We start from the raw sequence: 22,968 nt of genomic DNA, 5'->3' as shown, positions 1-22,968 counted from the left end.
GAAAGTTCAGCATTCAAAGATGGTAGTCACCTGCGGGATCTCCCTTATGGGTATTGGATATGCTGGTGTCTCTGGATTCCCTGTGAGAACAAAAGCAAAAGAAGAAAAGCAGGAAAGCTTAGCTGCCTTGGAGTAATAGCTGGGTGTGAGGCAACTCCTCTTGCCAATGCCTTACCTCCAGCAAGACGCTTCCTGAAGAGCAGGACCAAGGGTGGGATGAGGAGGAGGAGGACAATGCAGGGCAGCCCAAAATATAGTATGTAAAGACAGTCTCCTGTGCAGGGAAAGAGAGAAAGCGAAACAAGGTAGTCAGCAACCTGAGCAGCCACTGGTCCAATTCAGGGCAGAGCTGAGGGCAAGCAGCCGAGGTCCCCCACTTGCACCAAAAGCCCCACACTGGTGGGGCTTCCTTTCCTGGGGGAGGGGGAGCGGTTGCAGGGAGCTGGCCAGAGCCGCCGTCTCCTCTCTGGTCTTCGGTTGCCTCAGCTCATTCACCAAACGTCTCTCCATAACCCTGCGGCCAAAATGGTCATCCCTCTCATCGGTCAGACCTCACGGCCCCACTGTTTGCATGCGTGCCTACAATGGCTTCCTGCCAGGTCCTGTAGCCGGCACAAGTTCCGCACAGGGGAGCTCGGGGGAAGGCAGCACCCCCACATTGCGCTGGAGGGGTTTAGCCATTGGACCCTAAGCTCCATGGTAGATGGACGGAGTTACCTATTCAGCATTACGGTACCTGTGTTTCGTGCCACGGTGTTTGTTGTAGGCAAAACCACAGTGACGTTCCTGTTCTCCTGGCCTGAACAGGTATAAGGCTTCCCTTGGGTCCATCTCTCTGGCGGAATCAGCGTTAAACTCCACATGCTAAAGATGTGGAGATTCCTAAAGATGTGGAGATGGGATCGATTTCCCATCGATCGTGTCAACATCCTTTTGGTCCTGAGACGTTTCTCCACCAATACTCCAAGAGATCGCATCCTGAGTGGGATTTGCATTGAAGAAGATGCAGAGGAGGGGGATGCTGTGGTTGAGCTCAGCCTCCTCTGAGGGAGAAGGCACAAGGACAGAAAGACCTGGCCTAGAAGCATCTACAAAGAAGGATCGTCACAAAGTATTTATTAAAGTTATATTCTTCACCATCCTTTAGGCTCATTGAAGGTAACAACACTCCTAAACTAATTAAACACCCACTCAGATATTAAATATTGCAGCCTATGATCTGCAACCATCCCAAACTACCTAAATCAACCCTTAAAAGCCATGCTAAGCAAGGGTTGGCAGTGAACATCCACCATCCCAAGCCTACTTCAACTTCACCAAAGGCAAAGGGGTGACAGTTTGATCCATATGGACTCCATTGTGGAGTGTGTTGCTTCTGCCATGATCAGGAATCGTGGGAGTTGTAATCCAAAGGGATGCCAGCAGGGTTAACCAGCAGAGCCAAGGAGTCTATAACAGGCAAGAAAGCTTCCTTGAAAAAGTGGGGGTCTTGCCCACAAAAAGGAGCAGAAACCTCGGCAAAACACATGCAAGTTGATGACGAAGCAAGCAAAGAAGGCTTTTGAGAAGCCCATCACTCAAAAAGTTAAGGAAGGCAAATGATGAAAATATTCTTAATATATCAGAAGGAGGAAACCAGCCAGGGAGGCAGCAGCTGGTGAGGAAACAAAGTTGTCGAAGAAGTTGGGGGGATTGCAAAGAAACAGGAGAAGACCTTTCATTGGTCTTCTCCTGGGGAAGAAGTTGGACAGATACCTGTGTCTGAGCTGTTTTTTCAGGGAGGTTGTCTGAATAATTATGCCAAGTAGAGGCGGGAGGACTTAAAATGTGAAGGGCTGGTCGACAGATTAAGAATGAAGATGCAACTGGATACAACAGTTCCTGGAGAGTTGATATATGAAAATATTGATCTAGCAAAAATATGCAACTTTTTTTTGCATATTAAAACTGAGAGAGGACATGATCAGGGGACATGATATATCCCCAAAAGTTCATCACATGGAAGAGGGTAAAGGTGCCGCTGCTTCCCAGGGGGAAGATTAGATCTAACAGGCTTCACTTAAGGTGCGATCCTAGGCATGTTTAGATAGAAAAGACGCCCTACAACTCCCAGCATTCCCCTGACCTGGGCTGTGTTTCCACCAGTGATTTACTCCAGCCTGGCCACGCTGTATCGTCTCTGGGTTTCCATGACATCGTGGCCATTCAGCACCAGCCCTGCATTTTATCGCGGAAAAACCGCTTCTTCTGAGACTAGTTATAGTCTGACTTTTCCAGCTTACCTCGGCTCCGTTACCAACCTGTTTCCATAACCGCACTAGGTTCGGTATCATGGTCCAGCCCTTGTGGGTGTGGCGCTCACCTGCCTGTGACCTCAGTGACCCAGCCCTTTCCCCCTGCCTGTTTTCCGGAAGTTCCATCACCATTTTGGAGCAGGATGCCGAGGGACCCACTTTTGAAACATCACTGAAAATAAGCGCTAGAACACCAGTGCACATAAGCCTGCTGTCGCGGGCAAGCAAGTACTCCCAGTACAGCCTGAAAATCAGGTTGATCTCAGGTCGTCTTCCATCAATATGCACACCCTCTATGTCAGAATCGTCCCATGACTCCATCACTCAATTGCGAAATAGCACTAACGCACCCTTGTGCTAACGAGCCTCCTTGCCCTTAACAGGAGTCAGCACCCCTGGACTAATGTGCTATCACGCGATAGCGCAAATGCATGAGCTATTTCGCCACTGAGTGATAGAGAGATAGCAAGATGCGGACGTGGAGGGAACGCGTGTTAGGGGGAAAGGGGAAAAAATGGGTGGAATTGGGAATACATCCGGGAAGTATACTCAGAAGTAACTCCCATTGTGATCAATGAGGCATGTTCCTGAGATTGCCATTAAGGGGAGTACAGCCTGGAGGGGAGAGACTCTCTGACTGCTTGAGCAGCCCCTGCCAGTCTGATGACCTTCACTTCCAATCCCCACCCACCTGGAAGTACATTTCTGTCAGTGACTTATAATGGTGTGGAGAAGTCGTAAGTGGAGCAGTGCACTATGGGAACAACGGGGAGGGTTGCAGTGCCTGTTAACGTGCAACTGCACCTTTGCTTTTTCACCTCTCTTCGCTAATGCGCAATTGCGCTTCACAAGTCACTTTAAAGGGGGGGAAGGGCTCGGAAGGCAGGGAGGAGACTGGCCAGAGTGGGAAACTGGGGCGGAGCAGAAGGGGGAGAGGGAAGGGGACTCAGCAAGAGGAGGAGGCGGGAATACGGATGAGGCCATCAGACCCAACCCAGCCTCCACCCAGCCATCCAGCAAATAATTCAATTAGAGCTCAGTGGAAACAGCAGAGAGCCCCAGGGTGCAGCAAGGAGAAGCCGGGACTTTAAGCACTGTGGAAACTGGAAAAGGAGCAGATGCGATTGGGGAAACTTCGCAACAAAGTTGCAAGCCAGGTGAAGCAGATAGCACGGAAACACGCCCCTGGGCAAGGAGGCCTTTGAAGGGAGGGCTGGACAGCATCTGTCTGGGATACTCTAGCTGGGAATTTCCTGCATCGAGCTCGGGGTTGGGCTGGGTGGCTACATTGTCCCCCAAATGTGTGATTCTAGTATTACGTGATTCCATAAGTCATGACTGAATCCTCGCTAATTTGAAGCAGAAGTGAAGGGTTCATGCCAGCAACATAGGCTTTTCCCCTGCAAAATACTTCATGGCATCCAACTACAACTGATCCGGAAACTCCTTCCCCAGTGCCCACATTATGGTCTTTCCAGCACCAGCTCTGGACTTCTGAATTTCCAGGACCTTTTAGTGCCCTTAGCTCTGCCGAATGTATGTTCTCCTGGTCGTGGTTTCATTTATTTTAATTTGCATTGTGCTTTTTATTATGTTCGGGGGGTTTGCTTGTTTTAATCATGATAGTTATACATTTCATTGTTAGCTGCCCAGGGCATGCCAGTATTTACTGTAAATACAGAACTTGGGCTGCAATTGTAAACACGCTTACTAGGGAGGAGCACCACTGAACACAGCGGGACTGAGTTTTGTGTGACCATGACCAGGATTGCAGTGTAAATTAAATAATTTAGGGCTTTATTAATGCTCCAGATTTCCTCCATGGTGGTCAAATACAGTCACTGGTTGAGGCAACAGGGCCTTTTCACCAGTGGCCCCTAGTCATTGTTACACACAATGTCCAGAGATCCTCCTCAGCCTGAGTGATCCTGCTTCAAAAGAAACGGAATCTTTTTTGACAGGCTTGCAGAGGGTTGCGTCGCTTTATAACAGGACTGGGGGGTTTTACGTTCTATTGCATATTGGCACATTCTGTTTTACTGTATTGTTTATTTTGTAGACTACGATCTAAGACAGAATTGTGTCTTGGGTGCTCTTGTTTGGTACATGGAGCTGGTTTGGAATTGGACTGGATATATTAGACCTTCAGTCCAATTCATTTTATGTGATTTATTTTATCGCAGCCACATACCTGAAATGATCAGCCTTGTTCTGCTCATGATTGTGAAATTCTGACTGATGAATGTGGCACAGTAATACACCCCAGACTCATTCCTTTGCACATTCCTTTTGGTCAAATTCATTTGACTCGGAAACGTTGGTCCTCTTTTGGGGGATACATAATTCTTTCCAATCTCATGGAGTCCTCCGTCTTGTTCTTCTTTATACCAGGTCACTATTTCCAGGTAAGCATCTGGAAGGTTGCAGGTGATGTTTACAGCGTCTCCGGGAGTTGCCAGCCTTTGCAGCATGTCCATATGCCCCTGTGAATTAGCAGCTGTGACAGGAAAGCAAAGGAACTCGTGGTGTGCAAGCACAGAACTAAGCCAAGGGGAAACTTACAGACACATTCCACATTGCATTGCACTGGTACATTCTCACCCTTCAGTCTGTGTGCAAGGTGGGTTTCAGCCCGAGCTGCTCCAGGACCTATCAGCGTGGATGACCATCGGCCTGACCTGAGCCATCTTGAAGCCAGCTACTGGTGCAGATATCCAGGGGCAGGGAGGAAATACCCAACTTTCCAAGAGGATTACCTAGGGTGGTGGTGGGCTCTCCCACACTGGAGGCGTTCAAGATGAGGCTAGACAGCCACCTGTCAGGGATGCTCTGACTTGGATTCCTGCATTGAGCAGGGGGTTGGACTCGATGGCCTTGTAGGCCCCTTCCAACCCTACTATTCTATGATTCTAGGATCTGGGAATAAGGATTCACTGTGCTGGATGAGATTACACTCCTCCTGAAGTCCCAGGCTTGCAATCTGTGTGTACTCCTGCACCCAGCCCTGAATCTGGATGCCCAGGTCTTGGTGGTGGCCAGGAGAGCATTTGCGCAGCTGATGCTAGTGTGCCAACCCACGATTCTGGAACCCATGGTTTAAACAGCCCACAGTTCATAATCCAACAAACCATGAGTGCTCTTTGCGGGTTAGTAACCCATAGTTCCAGGTTTTCATGTAACAACAAACCATGATTCGACAAACCATGGTTAATTAAACCATGCTTTGTCATTATGTGCAAATCAGGTCAATGAGAGTAGGACGGTCAAGACGGTCATCCTCTGGTTTTAGATCTATTAATTTTCAACTCTGTAATGGATCCAAAACTAAATTTGGGGGGGAGTCACTTTTCAGCCTGCATCATCTGTGAAATTGAATTATTAACTCTTAGGGCTGCAATGTAAAAGATACAGGAAAATTTCCGAATCTTAAGAAAGGAATGCACAGTATGTCGTTAATAAACAGAAAAAGGCAATTAATATAAGTTCACATCCCAGTCTATCAAATATCTTGCATTAAGTCCAACTGACTTTCTTTAGAATACATTTTCAAATGAGTGCGCCGAAGATTACAGCTTTCAGACACCGAGAGTTGAAAACAATTTTTTTCTCTTTGTTTGACAGACAGCCATATCTATGAACATTCTAAGCTATTTGGGATAAGGAATCTTCGCCAAGATTTATTCATCACAACCTATCGAGTTATTCAGAGCAGAAACCAGGTTTCAAAATATTCATTACATTTCACGGAGATCACATAATTTAGTTCTAAATGACACAATATTTTTGTATCCTTCTCAATCACTGTAATGTGCTACACAAACACTAAATACTATATTTTTGAGTTTGCCATATTGGTTACTTTATAAATAAGTAAGTATATATTTATTAATCCTGATTATTCTGTTTGTTTTTGAGCTTTATGTTCATTTATATTTTATATTTATTTTTTTATTTATTAAATGTATTAATCGCCCATCTGGCTGGTCACCCAGCCACTCTGGGCGATGTACAAGCATATAATAAAACAGTTTAAAACAATAAAACTCTATAATAAAAACATTTTCTAAAATACCCTAACCCACCCCAAATGCCTGCCTGAACAACCACATTTTTAATGCACGGTGGAAGCTCATTAAAGAAGGGGCATGGCGGAGTTCCCTAGGGAAGGAGTTCCACAGAGTGGGGGCCACCACAGAGAAGGCCCTCTCCCTCGTCCCCACCAGTCTAGCTGTCCTGGGTGATGGGACAGAGAGAAGGCCATCTGAGGCTGATCTTGTTAAGCAGCCTGTCTGGTGTTGCTGGATGCGCTCCTTAAGATAGGCTGGGCCGGAACCACGTAGGGTTTTAAAGGTCAAAACCAACACCTTGAATTTGGCCCGGAAAACAACTGGTAAATATGCTCTGTTATTCCAAATGGCATCTGACATAATGTCTAAAATAAATATTTTTTTTTAAAAGCAGCTTTCTGTAATAAAAAGACGGTGCATTCATTGCTTTTATCAGCACACATCTTGGTACTTCTCAAGGCTCTGCTGAAGATAATCAATTATCACAATTTATTTGTTCAAAAAATCATATGCCACCATTCTATGCAAATGCTCAGTCAAGGCTGCTGACATCACATGCACAGCAAAATAAAAAAGACTACGCAATCTTGTACAGAAGAAAGTCCCACTGTGTTCAGTGGGGCTTGGTGCACAGTAGGTCTGTTTAGGGTTGCAGCCTTAAAAGCAGAACAAATACAACAATATAATCCATTGAAATCCACTCTCACACTGACATGAGAATGATGAAAGAGATCAGTTTTGTTTTTAACTTACTGTGCGGAAAAAGCAGAATAATTCCAACAAAATGGATAAACATCTCCTAGCTCCCTTCTGAGCTCCTGAGAGGGGATCTCTTCCACCTTGTGCTGTGATGTCTTTCAATTCCCTGACAATTTCTGTAGACACAAAGATGAAGATCTTTGGGAGGTGAAACCCAACTCCGTCCTGCACAGATGCACACAACTGGGAGGGTTGTTGGGGGCTACCTGGTAGCATTTGTTTCAAAACATGCAAGAAGATATTCTACCATCTCATGCACAAATCCAACCCACCCCATCTTCATTTATCTGGCATGCCAAAATACTTACCCGTCTGTGCTTCTGTGGCACACCACAGTTGCCTAATTGTAGGGCCAGCCTTGAATGGCGCCAAAATGGGAAAATATGGGAGAAAATACAAGGAAAAGAGCCAACAAGCAAGACCTTGTTTTGAAATGAGCCCTTCAGCCCCGCTTAGGAGTCACAAGGAACCAAGGTCCAGTGGGCGTTCTGTTAAATGCAGATGGTCGACTCCGCCTCTGTGTCTGCTTAGGACGGATGCCTCACTGGCCTTTCTCAGGGGCTGCCTCCCCCCACGACATTGCAACACCCACGCAGAGGTGTTCCTTTACAAGAAATGGGTGTCACTTGAGAGTAAAAGTTCAGAGGCTTCCATTGAAGCTGCACGTCGGACGTGGGTTTGAGTCTTGTGCTTCTGGGGGCTGCTGCTTTGTTTTGCCCTCAACAGGTAACATTTCTTCCTATTTAACCTGACTCTTAACACTTCACAACTGAGAAATTATTTGGATTTTTAATGCCCTGTCACCTTAGGAGACGTTTGCTGCAATTTAGAGGAGATTCCTTGTACATTCTGCACCAAGCCGCAATTCCGGCCGGCCGCTTTCAGGACATCTGTCGAACTGTAGGGATCCTTAAGTAGTGAGTGTCTCTTCTTAAAGACTTTTTTCTGACAGAGGCGAGGGTTAAAAAATGGCACCGGTAATGTTCCTTGTTATGTTTGTCTGCACAGTGTTACCAGCCCAGTTATTATTACTGTATCACTCCGCACGGTTCCACTTTGTGGATCTTGGGCACACGGCACAGATCCTGTGCATCTCTGTGGAACCAATGGAAGACCAAGGAATCTCATGCAGTTGGTGCAGAAAGAGAGAAGGCGAAATGCCCCTTTTAATCAAGGCCTGCAATGATAAAAACGCCTCAAGCAGATTTCTTTGCAAAGCCAAAGGACGAGAGTTGACGCTGGAAATTTCTGATGCCCAAACGTCTGACTCTGGCCTATATTTCTGTGCTCAAAAAAGATATGGCCACTTGACTTTCAGCTATGGATCTTGCTCCCTGATCACTGGAGGTAAGAAAGCGGGGCTTCCCAATGGCATTGTGTGTGTGTGTGTGTGTGTGTGTGCGCGCGCGCTCGCGCTCGCATACGTGTGTGTGTGTGTGTGTGTGTGTGTGCTTTACTTACTGAGCTTTGCACTGGAAATACTGAGCAGCAGTGGCAGATTTCAGTGTGCATTTCTAAGAGCTCCAGGCTCCAAAAGAACACGGGATCAAGTGTTAAGCATCCCATAAACGGCTGGCTGTGTTTTTGCTGCTGTCTCCCCACCAGTGCCCTGTGCTTTGCTGGCGCCAGAGGTCGGCCTGGTCAGGCCACAGGTGGGGCCATGCGATACCCACGGGGGCCACCATACCCACGGGCGGCCACGTTCACTTCTCCAGCTGGATTCCTAGCAAGGTTGGAGGAAGCATGAACCCCTCCCGCGTTGCTTCAGCCTTCCTGGGCACTCGGTGCACGGTGAGGAACACACGTGCCCCGCCTGTCACCTGTTGAGGGCTTCTTGCGCTAGGTTTTCCCAGGGCTCCGGGCCCCGAGAGCACACTTCGGACACCTCACCCCAGGAGGAAGTTCTGCGGCAGCGGCCTGAAGAGACACCGCTGGCCTGAGCTCGCCTGGCTCTTCTTGCTCAGTTCGCTGCTTCTCTTTTCTCACCAGACAGTTATGCCCCCATTGGCTGGGTGGTGCTTCTGCAGCCCCCCGGACAAGATCCACCCTCCCAGCACCCGCAGAGCAGCCAGCTCGCTTGCGTGCCCACGGGGTTTCCAGCTTGGTCCAGGTGTCCTGGGACGTCCCCGGGGATCTCCAGGCAGAGAGTCAGGTGCTTTGGGTGAAGAACGGCCGTGGCCCCTCGACTATGGTCAGTCTCCTTCACATCCCCGTGGAACTGCGCATTAGCAGGGAGATCGTCACATGCGAAGTCCGGTTCAACGCTTCCGGCACCCCCGTGAAAGAGAGCGCCACGTTCGACGCCCGTGGGTTGTTTGCCATATGACGCTGCTGCCATAAGGCGGCATGTTGCTTCAGGCAGCTCCGGCTTCACTCTGGCTGTCCTTGGAATGTAAAACATGCATTGGCCACGAAATGCTTCGTTGCCGGGCAAGTGCCTGAAAAGGCACAAAATGTGCATTGGCCACAAAATGCTTCGTTGCTGGGCAAGTGCCTGTTGCAGCCAGCAGATGCTGACATGCATAGTTCAGCAACAGCAGCACAAGGCGCAAAGGCTCTTCAGGCCTCCTGGATGGAAACCTGGTTTTCTCCCTTTTTCCTGAGTGGTGTGAAGATGCAGTCACACTTGTCTCTGTGGGGCGGGGCGGGCGGGAGGCCATGTCTCTTGCTGCATTTACTGTGTGAACCCAGAGCAACATTAGTGTGAGTTTCCGTAATCCCACATGCTCTGCGCGCAGAAGGCTCCTTCCACATGTTGTTTCACCGAGCCGGAGTGGCCATTCCCATGGCTTCTCCTTCAGTTGGACTGGCTGTGGCAGGATTGATGCGGCAAGCAGAGCTACCCCTGTGCCAAAAGAGCAACGGTGGCTGTTCCATCAGATGCCCTCTGTTTCTACTTTCCGCTCAAACCTCGTTGAAGCAACACGAGGAGAGAGCCTGTTCCAGATTTGTTCCTGCAGCAGCTGGTTTCTCTCAACCCCCCGAATGACCAGACAAGGAAAAAGATTTGAGGTGTGTTCTGGCTGGATGAATTTCCCTCCTTGTAGGTTTGAATTGCTCCCTTAAATTGCTCCCCTGAATAATCAGACCTCAGATATGGAGATGCATTTCTCCCACTTCACACGTGACAGGAATTGCCAGGCATGTGTATACATCTGGATCACCCTGCACAAATGTAGTATTTTGCACTGGAGGAAAAAAGATAGCATCTTGGGATGCTAAGCTGTTTCCCAGTCCTTTTTTCTAGTCCTTAAGACTGTGAAGATAGTCGTGGAAGTCTGGAGAAGACACTGGGAAAAATCTACAAAAGCCGAGCAAAGACCAACGGGAGGTCGGTCTTGCACACCTATTTGTCCCTCCCAATGACTAGTAGAAGGGGACATACAACATGCAAAATAAGCACATATATAAATAATTTGAGCAGTTCACTGTATTCTGCATTTTTTGGTGCAGAATTTATATTTATGCCATAGTTGGAGAGAAATTGGGAGCAAGTGGAACTTTGGGGTTCCCCAAGTAAGGAAATCTGTCACCTCTCTCCTCTTTTTAAAGCTTCTTCTGCAGACCAAGGTGGCCACTGCCTAGGTTATCCAATGCCCCTGGTTGCCGTGGGCGTGGTGGCGTCAGTGCTCCTTCTCTTGACTCTTCTTTGGCTTGCGTGGGTTTGACTCTGCCGTTCCAAGCTAGGTAACATCACGAATCTCATCCTACGAATTAAGTAGCAAATTCTTGGCGTTAACGCTGAGCTAGGTGGAGTGAGCCTCCAGAACAATATTTGCTCTCTCAGTAGCTCTTTATGCAGAAGGAAATCCTGCACAGACTCCTTGGTAGGGGGGGTGGGCAGAAGTAGGCTGCTCTCCATCAGTGGGCCCCTGGCCAGTCTCCAGGGGGCCATCAGGCACCTCTTGGCTGCTGGGACTGATTCTTCTGAAGAAGGCAGGGTCAGGTGGGCCTCAATGTAATCCAGAAAGGCCCTTCCACTGTTTTAGGGACTTAGGATCCCTTAACACTAGTGGAGTGGGCTGTGTCTTGCTTCTTTTCTGGTGGGCACCACTGAGTCTGGCCTAACCTTCTGATTTCCCCTTTTCTCCTCCTTTTGGGCCATTTGTCTTGGGTGTTCAACCCCTTTCAGCCTGAGGGCTGAATTCCATTCGGGACGTGCTCTTTGGGCATTCCAGGGAGGGGATAAAGCCAAAACAGCCGGGGTCAAACTACAAAAGATACCAGCATATTTTAGCTCAAAGTTCTTACTAGAGTTGTGCACAAAAGGCCTCTTGAAATTCTCTAGCCAGTTTGTGAGCAGAAAAACTGGGGGGACAATGTCACCGAATTTCTCCTAGGGGAGGAGAAATTCTCCAACTGTTTCTCACAGAGAGGGCTCACAGTTGTAGCACAGCTTCTTGCTTCCTTTTTTCCTTGGGGTTTTTGGTTTACTGCACTGCTTCTGTAGGTGGCAACAGCATCCACTCCGGTTTTCTGAGGCAGGATTTTGAACGTCTTTTGGCGGTATTTGAGGGCTTCCCTAATCCCTGCGAGGCGGCTGAGGGGGCCGTGTGTTTTCTCTCTCCCTCCCACATCTTCCCATCGCTCTGCAGCCTCCCAGGCCAACTGCACTCCCTGAGCCGAAAAAGCCCCATGGGGGGAATGGCCTCCCGAGGCCTTCCCCACGATGGCTTTAACTGAAGTGCGGGAAGCCGAGGAGGTGACAGGCCGCCACAGAGATTATTGTGCAATGGCAGACAGGACCCTCACGCTCACTCCTCAGCCCCCTCACACGTAAGGGAAGGACAAGAACCCCAAAGCCAACCCATGAGAATCTCTCCGAAAGTTCTCTTCCTTTGAAATTTCTTTTCGAAAGCAATCTTTTCTAGCGAATTGAGTGAGAATGGTTGAGGAAAATGTGGGAGAAATTTTCGGCACAGCGCTGGCTCCGACTGCCCCTCATCAAGCCTTAGGTGAGGCATCTCAGCCTTTTAGAATGGAGAAAGAACTGCACAAAAGCCAGGAAACCACCAAACGACTGGTTGTCGGGGGAAAGAAGTGTTGCCATCCGGGGAACCCGGTGGGCTGGATTTGGACCCCAGTTGGGCCCCAGGCCCAATGTTCAACATCCCTGCCTTAAGCAGTTGAGGGATTCTGAGCATGCCTTGCTCCTGTTCAGGGTCCCAGCCACCCTGCCACCCAAGCCCTGCTCCGGGTAAGAGGTGCAAGGAGGCCAGTTCAGACTGCAACCTGTTATCCTTGGGACTAGGGTCTGTGGGATCCCTGAGATGGATTCCTGCTGACCCATATCGGTAGCAGCCCTCTCTGCTTGAGCAGCGTTATCCCAGGTGTGGAGGCAGTCCGCCTCCGGGTCAGCAATGCCTCTGTGCCAGATTCAGATGACAACACCTCGCAGGAAGGGGGTCAGGCCCTGCCTGTGGGTCCCCCCATGCCTCTGGGTAACTGCTGTTGGAAGCAGGGTCCTGGCCTGAGTTCTGCCCTGGCAGTAGAGTTCCTTTGACATGCTTATCCATCCTTGCCATGGATTTCACCCTCGGTCTCAGACTAAGGTTTGGGACGAAGAAGGAGAAGCAGAGTCCTCTTCTTATGTTGCCATTTGTGTATTTCTTTTGCTCCCAAAGGATTCCAGCCCGAGGTCTCCGAAGCTCTGTCCTCAGGTGTGTTACAGGTATGGGACTGCTCCTTCTGAAAATGTCTCTGGTCTTAAGGAGGCTTGCTCAGGGACACTCCTGTGCACATTCGGGCGCATGCCTGAACGCTTCTAACACTGTTTTTGATGAGGACATATTGCATATGCTGCAACCATCTTAGAAGCAGCACTCCTTCTTGGGTGGGAGAGAAAGTGTGTGTGTGTGGGGGGGGATGCCTCTTTTAATATGGTGCCTGCCAGCTGTATAAAATATAAAATATTTTGCGTCTGCTGTTTGTAGTTGACCTTTAAAAAACCCTCCTCCCCAATTATTTGGGGCACCTTTTTGAAACCAATTAAAAAGCCTCTGACTCCTTCTCCCGAGATCGGAGTGCTGTCTCTGACCTCAGAGGGGGGATTTCGAGCCATCCAGTGGTCCCTGGGACACTCCCCCAAGGACTATAGGATTGCTCACTAAGAAATGCACTACGGCAGAAGCTTTCATGGACTTCATCAGAAGCATGAGGCATTATCCTCAGTTGGCTGGCATATCTTACACACTCTATGAAAAAAAGGATAGAATGGGGAGAAATGCCATAGAAATATGAGGAACAAGTCAGTGGACAGAATCAGGCCAGAATGGGTTGAAGTCTTGGTTTTCAGTACGTTTAGTGGTAGGACTGATTCTACTTCCTGTTTATGTATTTATTCATTTGCTTATATTACACAAACAACAACAACAGAACTGCACCTCCACCCAAAACTAGATTCTGGGATGGTATAGCTAAAAGATTATAGGTTCTCTATTCTTCTATGATTCTAATAAAACAAAAAAACTTCAGCAATACAGAAAAACAACAAGTTTTAAAATGATCCAATCAGCTAAAAATGCAATACGTTTTAAATGCTTGGGGCAAATGAAAAGGGTTTAACTGGGTGCTGAAAAGAAAGCGTGGTGGGGGTGGGGGGGCTGCCCTAGAGAAGATCCCCTGAGATCTAGAGAAGATATGGTACCACCTCTTTTGCAGATGCATCATGCACCTCCACTAGCGATGGATCGCCGAGGAGGGCACAGTATGTGTATGTCCTATCTCCACACCCCAAACCTCTAGAGTAAGGCGGGCTACAATTAAAACAAGCAAATCACATTTCCCTCCCTTTGCAAAACGGAAGACACTTGCTATGCTCAGATGGATTTTCCTTCAAGGACTGGGTCGGGAAGAAGAGGAGGCGAGAAGCACAAGGGAAACATCTGAAGATCTGAACATCATAAGACAAGCTGATGGACGACCAGTGGGGCAACAGTTACTGGCACAGCAGTCAGGATGCTCCAAGGCTATTCTCTCATAAGAACATGAGAAGAGCCGTGCTGGATCAGACCAAGGTTCCCCCTCATCCAGCTGCCTGTGGGAAGCCCACAAGCAGGACATGAGTGCCACAGCCCCCTCCCGCCCATGTTCCCCAGCAACTGGTGTACACAGGCACACTGCCTCTGGGACTGGAGGGACCATAGAGCCCTCCGGACTAGCAGCCACTGATAACGCTCTCCTCCCCACATAACACTCCCTCCCCGCCATGCAATGCATGGCAGATAAAATGTGGGCTTTAGGATATGCTTGAGAGTGAGGACATGGATCACATTAATAGAGAAATGTCATCTTTAATACAAGCATCCATATTGAGCAAGTTTGCAGATATTAAACTCCGGAATTTGCTTCCTTTCCTTGCGTCTTTCCTTCTTCTAAAAATGGCGTAGACATTCACCACCAATCCATTTGCAGCACATGTCAGCTTCTGTAAGTCACTTCTGCATAATCGGTCTGGAACAGAAAATGGGACGGACAAAAGCCGCTTAATTATTGTTTATTTCCCACATCTGTAAAATCAGATTTTAAACGCCGCTTCCCTGCCCCCCCACTCCCCACTAGAGTGTTTTCTCTACCTGGGTTGATTTCTCCCAAACCCCTACAGCAAAATAAGATATAGCACATTATCATCATACAAACATGACAGTTACCTGAGGGATCTCCCTCAGCGGTATGTGCTTTGCTGGCTTCTCTGTATACCCTGGCAAAGAAATCAAAATAAATAAAAAGGAGGAACGCTTGGCCACCTGTGAATAATGGCTGGGCCCGAGGCAACTCGCTTTGCCAACACCTCACCTCCAGCAAGACACTTCCTGGACAGCAGGACCAACGGTGGGATCAGGAGGAGGAGGACGACAGAGGGCAGCCCCCAGTGTAATACGCGAGAACAGCCTCCTGTAAGCGGAGGGAGAAAGAGGCGCAGAGTCGCCACGGGGCCGTTTGAGGGCAGAGCTGAGGGCAAGCAGGTGAGGCTCGGCCCTCGACGCCCTCGCCACCCTCGGCTCTGAGGCCCAGCTGGTTGTCGTGGCCGAAAGCGCGGTCTGAGGGCCTCCTCCTCCGAGGAAGGCCGGGGACGGCGTGCGGGTGCCACTGCCTCCCGTCCAGACTCTTGCCTCCCGCTCACACACAGGCCCGACTCAGCCCCTCGCCCTGGTCTAATGGAGGGAAGAAGGATGCGTCGCCTCCGCCCATCGCCCATGGCTTCTTGGGCCGCCTGAGCTTCCTTGCAATATCGCCAGCTACCAGCAGTCCCGTCCTCAGGGCTCCAGGAGTATTGCCTCAGGAGGAACCCCCTGGGAGCTCTGTGCTTACAGACATCGCGGAGCCAAGAAGTACAGAGTCAGCAGGGATCCTGAGGGGCCACCTCGGCCGAGCCCCATCCCGCAACAGTAGCATTCACGCCCCGACACTGGCCTTCGGTCAGGAACGGATCGGCCTCCCCCCTTGCAGTCGGCACCACGAGGAGCCAGAGCTCCAGGCTCATGCTGCTCTGTTTTGCGAGAGGCCGGCCGCTCCGCAGGGGCAGGTTCCAGGAGCCTCTCAGGCTGCCCCAGGCCCCGAAGCAGCTAACCTGCGATCTCCAGCGAGAGGAGGTGAAGCAGAGGCTAGTGAGGCTGGCGGGGATGGAGGGGGTCACGCTTGAGCCGTGGCCCCGTGGGGAAGCAGGGCTGCGGACGGTGAGGGGACGCGAGCAGCGCGTGATGAAGTTTCCACGAAATCTGGGGCTTGTGCGTCGCCAGCCAGGATATGCCCAGCCCAACTGGGTACTCGGGCACCTTGGCCAGATGAAGCCGAACCTGTTCTGCGTTCCCCGGGGAACTCGAGGGGACCGGAGTTGTAACCCGAGTGACTGCTCCAGACAAGAGGGGCCCCCTGCCAACGGTCTCCCCTTTCAACAGGCGGGAGCAGAGCAGAGGTGCTGCGTTGTCGAGCAAACTGTCAGGAATGGATCTGAGCATGTGGGGATGTTGAGCAGCTCGGATTCAGAATCGGAACAGCCAGAACAGGGGGAGGCCCCCTCCCTCGTGAGCTCAACATGGCGAGGCTTCCTTCCCAGGACCTTGACATGCAGGCGGCTCAGCCTGAACACTCCCTTTCCCCCACCACGAGAGCCCAGGCTTCGGGGGGGAGCGAGGGGCGTGACTTGAGGGGTGCCGGGGTCCGGCGCAGAGCGAAGCAGGAGGAGTCGGAGGCACAGCTCAGGCACGCAACCAGGTCGGCCACTTGCGGAAGCCCACGCGGGAGGACCCGCCCTGCGGGAGGGCACCCTGCCAAGCACCTCTGGCTGCGACGCTCATGCCAGACTGCCGGCACCTTCCCTAACTTCCACTCGGCTCCTCTAGCGATACTACAGATGGGTAGATTAGCCGTCTCATTGCGTTTGGGCGTCTCAGTCTGGGCGTTTCCGAGAACAGGCATGAGTAAAGAAGCTGACCGTTGACTAATAAAGCAGTGAGCCTGAAGCCTTGTCTCCAGGAGGGAGTGGACTGCGAAGGGGGAGGCAGAAGGAACGTGGCACAAGCTCCTCGTCCATAAAACTGGTCATAGCCCCAGAATCCACCAAGGCCCTGACGCCTTCCTCCCTCAAGCACCTGCTGCGTTCTGCACCCAGCATAAGCTCCTTGTCCTTCGCTGCCACCGTGGCCTTGCCCCCCTGCGTCCCCGCCCTTGTCCCCTGGCATATGCCGCCCGACGGCCGTACGACCTCCAGGTCTACCAGCCACAGACATCTGATGGCCTCCTGCTCCCTTGAACCACTCCATGCTCGTTCTCCAGCTCTCTCACTTGCCTGGAACGTCTTCCCAGAACACCTATGAGTTTCCCCCTTTCCCCCAAGCCTACCGCTCCTGTAGCCCCCTGCTACAGGTCATTGGGGAGCTGCACTCTGTGCAGCTCTGGCTCAGCTAGGAGCGGGGACCCTCGAAACGTGTGTGATGCAAAATATGTGTACTAATAGCATAATGTCCTGAGATGGCTGCCTGGCTGCTGCAAAGGAGTCTGGCGTACGGACAGAGGAGGGTGAGTGGGGCTTGGAGGAGGACCGAGAAAGGGTCAGAGGGCTCGCCTTGAGCTCTGGGAAATGCCTTTCGGGGGAGTCTCTCTGGAGATCTGGTGTGGGGCACCGGGGTTTGGTGGGGCGCTGGTGGGGTTACGCTGTCTGCCTCCACCTGGGCTCAGCCTGAAATACTCTCACATAAGTGCTACGCCCCAGGAACATCTCACCGCAGAGGGAAGTGCGGAGCTTGTAACACTACGTTCGTTGGGAGATGCACTGAAGGAGTTGTTGCATCCTCCTGTACCTGCATTCCTGGGGACTGCGTTTGTCGGCACCACAGCACTCGCGTTTCTCTCCTCCCGGTCTGCACAGGTATAGGACATCCCTTGGGCCCATCTCTCTGGAGGAATCAGCTTTAAACTCCAAATGTGGAAGGCTCCTTCCCCATCTGTCATGTCAATATCCTTCTGGCCCATAGATGTTTGTCCATCAACAGTCCAAGAGACAGAATTCTGAGTGGGATTTGCATTGAAGAAGATGCAGAGGAGGGGGATGCTGTCGGTAAGCTGAGCCCCCTCCAAGGGGGAAGGCGTGAGGATGGAAAGGCTTGGTCTAGAAGCTCCTGAAAGAGCATTGAGAAGGATCACCACAAATTCTCAATTACATTTTTATCCCGTCCCGTCTCATAGGCTCTGTCTAGGTAACAACGCTTCCAAACAACCTGAATGCTGAACCAAATACATAACCATCCAAATATTACCTGTTACAGACTAAAATCTAAAACCAGCCCATCTTTGCTCCCCAAACCCACCAAAAGCCAGGCCAGAGAAGAAGGTGAATTTCACACTGATTCCAGCATCCTAATTCTGCTTCTCCAGATGGGCTGTGGATGGGTTGGGGAGCCATATAAACACTATGTTCCTTAAATGGTTGACCCCTATGGAGTTCCCCTTCCCTTGCATTGTCAATCCTGCTGCTTCTAACTGACACAGTATACAATGTCCATCACTTGATTAGGTCAGTTGGCTGACTTTCTGGGATATTGCAATATTTAATATACCTCATCTTTCTTCTCAGCTGTTGGAGCAGAAATCGCATTTCATAAGTGGGTGATCTTGAAATACACCCACTGCATTTTGGGCTGCATTAAGAGAAGCATCGCTTCCAAATCCCGGGAAGTACTAGTTCCCCTCTACTCAACACTGGGTAGGCCTCATCTGGAGTACTGTGTCCAGTTCTGGGCACCACACTTTAAGAAGGATGCAGACAAACTGGAGAGGGTTCAGAGGAGGGCAACAAAGATGATCAGTGGACTGGAAACAAAGCCCTATGAGGAGAGATGGAAAGAACTGGGCATGTTTAGCCTTGAGAAGAGAAGACTGAGGGGAGATAGGATAGCACTCTTCAAGTCCTTGAAAGGTTGTCACAGAGAGGAAGGCCAGGATCTCTTCTCAATCATCCCGGAGTGCAGGACACGGAAGAATGGGCTCAAGTTACAGGAAGCCGGATTCCAGCTGAACATCAGGAAAAACCTCCTGACTGTTAGAGCAATATGACAATGGAAGCCATTCCCTAGGGAGGCGGTGGGCTCTCCCACACTGGAGGCGTTCAAGACGAGGCTGGACAGCCACCTGTCAGGGATGCTCTGACTTGGATTCCTGCACTGAGCAGGGGGTTGGACTCGATGGCCTCATAGGCCCCTTCCAACCCTACTATTCTATGATTCTATGATACACAAAGACAGCAGGGAGGTTGTTATAACAGGTGATTTCAACTAGTCTTACATTTACTGGGTTGCATTCATGGTGTGACTAAAAAGAGACAAGGTTTGATGCGATCAATATCTGCCTTGGAATATGTGGGGCTGAACTGAGGCAGAGGTGACCCTGGACTTCCCGGTGAGGAGGCCCTGGAAGTGGTGTGAGATCTCACTGAAGGCAGGAACCAGAGTGCTATCAAAATGAACATATATGAGAAGCATAGTAAATAATATTTCATTTTAAAAGACGAAATTTCACAAATCTGGGGAAGGGGAGATTCAGTAATTGAAAGGGTGAATGAAAAGGGTCGAATCTTTTCAGGACATTCGGCAGTTAGTTAAAACCATGACAATAAAACCAGATAGAAGCATGGATCAGAATGCTGCAAAAAGGCTCTTGAGGATGCCAGTGTGGCTAACCAGCACAAAGAAGGTTTCTCTAAAAAGTGAAAGTCTTTCCAAACAAGGAGAACAAAAAGGAATACAGACTTGGACTAAATGAACTCGGGTTAGCTATAAAGCAAACACAGAGTGTGAGAGGCATACTGCTAAAAAAAAATTAAGACAATCAAAGCAATGTCTTTAAATACATCAGAAGCAGGAAACCAGGCAGGGAGACGGACAAAAAAACTGTGAAAGAACTATCTAAAGAAGTTGTACAGATTGCAGAGAATTATTTAATCAGTCTTCACTGAGGAAGGTGTTGGACAGATACCCATGTCTGAATTGGCTTTTTTAGAGGTGTTGTCTAAAGAACTAAGTCAAACAGAGTGAGGAGAGATTACATTCTAAGGGCTAAAGAACAGATTAAAAATAAACAAGTGACTGAAAACAGACAGAATAACCCAACAGATCCGGTAGAACTCAAGTGTGGTATTTCTGATCTTTAACAAACTTACGCGAGATTTCCTCTAATTTCACCTCCCATCCTGGAGAATAACAAAGATAGTCTTCTTATGTTAATTTTGCACAAAACATAAAAAGGGGCCGAAGAACTGGTTTTGTGCCTTAACCAAAACCTCTGTAACTGCTGGGAAATTTTCAGAAATACAGTTAGTGTTTCCTATGCAGTGAATTGCTATGTAGTCAGAGTCCACATTAACTTAAAGCTGAAACAATGGGGGGGGGGGAATCCTTTGAGTCATGCAGCAATTTATATATATTTTTTCTCTCCAAAATAGGCATTCAGCTATGAACCCTGGGGGACTCCCTCTCTCCATATGTGCCCTCTTGTTCCTTACACAGGGGGAAATGTACCATTGCTCCAGGATCAGGGCCTTTTGCATGGTGGCGCTAGTCACCACTGGAATACAAAACATCTCAGAAGAAACAGAGAAGTGTCTTGTTTGAACAGGCCTCCGGAGGATCAGCTGGTTTTGTATAAGGGGGTGGTGGTGGGTTTTTTGATCCGTTTTTTCGTATTTGCATATCTGCATTTTATTGAATTAGTTTGTTGGCTCTGATCTAAGGCTTATTGTGCCTGTATATAATGGGTGCTTGTGGATGAGGCTTTTATTCTGCAATCACCCTTCCTCACTGATGGAATTACACTGACTGTCCAGGCATACCCTTCTTCCACTTCTAACCCTCTTGTGTCTTCCCACCATTTCTTCCATCTTTTTTCTGTTTGGATAAAAAACATTTAGGAGGAAAATATGGAAAAGCTGCTTGATGCTTTTGGACTAGAAGCTCTCCATCTGGAAACACCCAATTTTTTTTTTTTTTGTTCTGTTGTTTGGAACATGTTTAATTTCCTGGAGGAGGTTTGCAGTTAGGTGGATCTACATTAAAATCCATCACAACCATTTTTCAAAATCTGCTGGAACACTCACCAGAGACAATCAGCCAAGTCCTGCTCATGATTTTGAATTTTTGGTTGATGAATGCAGCACAGTAATACGCTCCAGAGTCCTTCCTTTGCACATTGTTGAGGATGAGATGGTGCCCTTTTCTTGAGTACTTTCCTTCTCCTTTTGACAATTGAGAACTCCACTCAATCTTGTGCAGGCTTTTGTCTTGGTTCTCCTTATACCAGGTCACCATTGATGCGTAAAGTCCTTCTAGAAGGTTGCAGCTGATGTTTACATGGTCTCCAGGAGATACTATGATCTGTACCGACTTTTGCAATGTTTCCGAATTCCCCTGTGATGCAGCAGCTACAACAGAAAAGCAAAGGAACTCTTTGGCGTTGTATGTATTTTTATTGTATTTTATAATAATGCAATTTTAAAGCACTGTAAGCCACCATGAAGAGTGCTCTAGAAGGACAGGACAGAAATTTCTATATGCATGAATAAATACATGGGAAAGATTCATGTAAAGCTGAACTGGCGGAAGCAACAATACAAACTGTGGCATTATAAAATGATGTTAAACTATTGGTTTAAACTAACCTTTAGTGAGCCTGGTGCCCTCTTGGGATAGCCTTGGAGGAAATCAACAGTCATTCTTGGAAGAGGTTTTTCTCACCCTTAGTGGTAAAATTAGGCTTTTCTGAACAGCACACTAAGGGTTGGACCCAGACTTAATCATAGTCAGAGTAGTCCCTTTGAAATCAGTGGCACTTTAGCTAGTCTGATGGCGAAGTTAAATACCATTATTTCAGCATAACTAAATCTGGATCCAATCCAAAGAGTTTTGGGATGGAGCTTGCTAAGGCTCCATCCTAATTCCTGAGGAAGGGCCTGTGGGTGCCTCTCGCCGAGGCTTTTACCCTGCAGCCTCCCTGCCTCACTCTTGGAATTGGGGGGGGGGGTTTTCCAATGACCTTCCACTTGTAACCCTCCCGTGTTTCTTCCAACACTTCTTCCATCTTTTTTCTTACGAACAAATTTGTTAAGGAGGGAAAGACAGAACTGCTGCCCAGGGCCTTTTGAGTGGTAGCACTCCATCTCGAATATCCTATTTGTTGTATCTCTACAGTTGTATCTCTACAGATACAGTTGTATCTCTAAACCTCTCTGATTCACTGTAATATGCTACTGAAATGAAATACAATATTTTTGGTTTTGTCCTTTAAAAAAAGCCAGTTTGAGGTTATGAAAATAAAGGTATTTCATATCTTTGATGAGAAAATGCTTTCATGCTTTCCAAGGCTCCCCTGAACATAATCATTTTATTCATCCGTCCGTCCAAATAACGCTACCCTACCTTTCCATGCAAATTCAAACTCAAGGCTGCTTAAAATGTGCAGCACAAATTTGGACACATTTACGCAGTAGTAAGTCTCACTGTGTTCAATGGGGCTTACTTGCTTAGTGAGTCTGTTTAGGATCGAAGCCTTAAAAGCAGAACCAAGACCACTATCTACTCCATGAAATCTTATCTTACAACGATGTGAGATGGAACTGATAAACAGATCAGGTTTCAAAAATACTTACTGTGCAGAGAAAGTAGAATAATCCCAGCAAAATGGATGCGCGTCCCCTTGTCCTCCATTGCTTCTGAAGGAAACCTGCTGGCAAAAGGATCTCCTCTGCTCCCTTGTGCTGTAACGTCTCTCAGTTCCCTTCCCTGGCAATTCCTGCAGACGCAAAGATGGTGGTCGGTCGGGAGATGAAAGCCACCTCTGTCCTGCACACACAGAGCTGGGAGGACTGCTGGGAGCCTACTGGGTGTCTTTTCTCTTAAACCAGGCAAGCAGAGAGACTTTTAGCATCAGAGATTTTAAGGAATGAACTGGACGGAAGCATTCTGCCACCTGATGCAGAGGATCCAAATCCCCCCCAACCTCTAGTAAGTAATAAGTTAATTGAAAGCTAACTGTTTGGCACCCCGGAATACTTGCTCCCCTCTGCCGCTGTGGTGCCACAAATCTTCCTAACACCAGGGCCAGCCTTTAATCGCACACAACACCAGCACATAGGAGAGCAAATATGAGGAAAGGAGCAGAGATGCAAGACCTGTGCCAGGTGAAGCCAAGTGAGCCCTGCAGTCCTGTTTAGGAGTCTCAGAGAACCAAGGTCCAGTGGGAGTTCTGTGAAATGCAGGTGGTGGATCCCTCACTGCTGCCTCACTGACTTCTCTCACTGGCTCCCTCCCGCCCCACGCTGCGCCGCCCACGCGGAGGTCTTCCCTTACCAGAAACTGGCCCCA

At 48.9% G+C, this 22,968-nt stretch overlaps 2 protein-coding genes across 2 annotated transcripts in view; both read right to left on the bottom strand.

Moving 5' to 3' along the window:
- The window catches only part of LOC146334686 (MAM domain-containing glycosylphosphatidylinositol anchor protein 1-like), a 38,353-nt gene extending 15,434 nt beyond the window's left edge, over positions 1-22,919 (bottom strand). The window contains exons 1-3 of the mRNA XM_084824857.1: positions 22,254-22,919; positions 20,706-21,029; positions 17,419-17,736 (exon numbers count right to left, since the gene is read on the bottom strand). Of these exons, the coding sequence (XP_084680983.1) occupies positions 17,419-17,736; positions 20,706-21,029; positions 22,254-22,311 (700 nt within the window). The 5' untranslated portion in view covers positions 22,312-22,919. The remainder of the gene's footprint in view (positions 1-17,418; positions 17,737-20,705; positions 21,030-22,253) is intronic.
- On the bottom strand, positions 7-4,771 carry LOC146334687 (uncharacterized). Its single transcript, XM_084824477.1, has 4 exons — positions 4,486-4,771; positions 891-1,088; positions 176-274; positions 7-80 (listed from the first exon to the last, which is right to left on the bottom strand). Exons 1-4 carry the CDS (start codon positions 4,769-4,771, stop codon positions 7-9), a joined length of 657 nt encoding a protein of 218 aa, XP_084680603.1.
- Positions 22,920-22,968: the final 49 nt, after the last annotated feature.

Source organism: Heloderma suspectum, chromosome 17 (assembly GCF_057233095.1).
Source record: "Heloderma suspectum isolate Gila_16-S chromosome 17, 16-S_ref, whole genome shotgun sequence".
NCBI classification, from domain to species: Eukaryota; Metazoa; Chordata; class Lepidosauria; order Squamata; family Helodermatidae; genus Heloderma; species Heloderma suspectum.
Note: the sequence above shows the minus strand (reverse complement) of the source record. Positions and strands in the feature narration are given on the sequence as shown.

Excerpts from the sequence above, each read along its gene's own strand:
- LOC146334687 (XM_084824477.1), bottom strand. The coding sequence starts at position 4,771 with ATGGACATGCTGCAAAGGCTGGCAACTCCCGGAGACGCTGTAAACATC. Across the intron at positions 1,089-4,485 it reads AACAAGGCTGATCATTTCAG|ATGCTTCTAGGCCAGGTCTT; the intron begins GTATGTGGCTGC and ends CCTTCTTTGTAG. Across the intron at positions 275-890 it reads GAAATCGATCCCATCTCCAC|GAGACTGTCTTTACATACTA; the intron begins ATCTTTAGGAAT and ends TTCCCTGCACAG.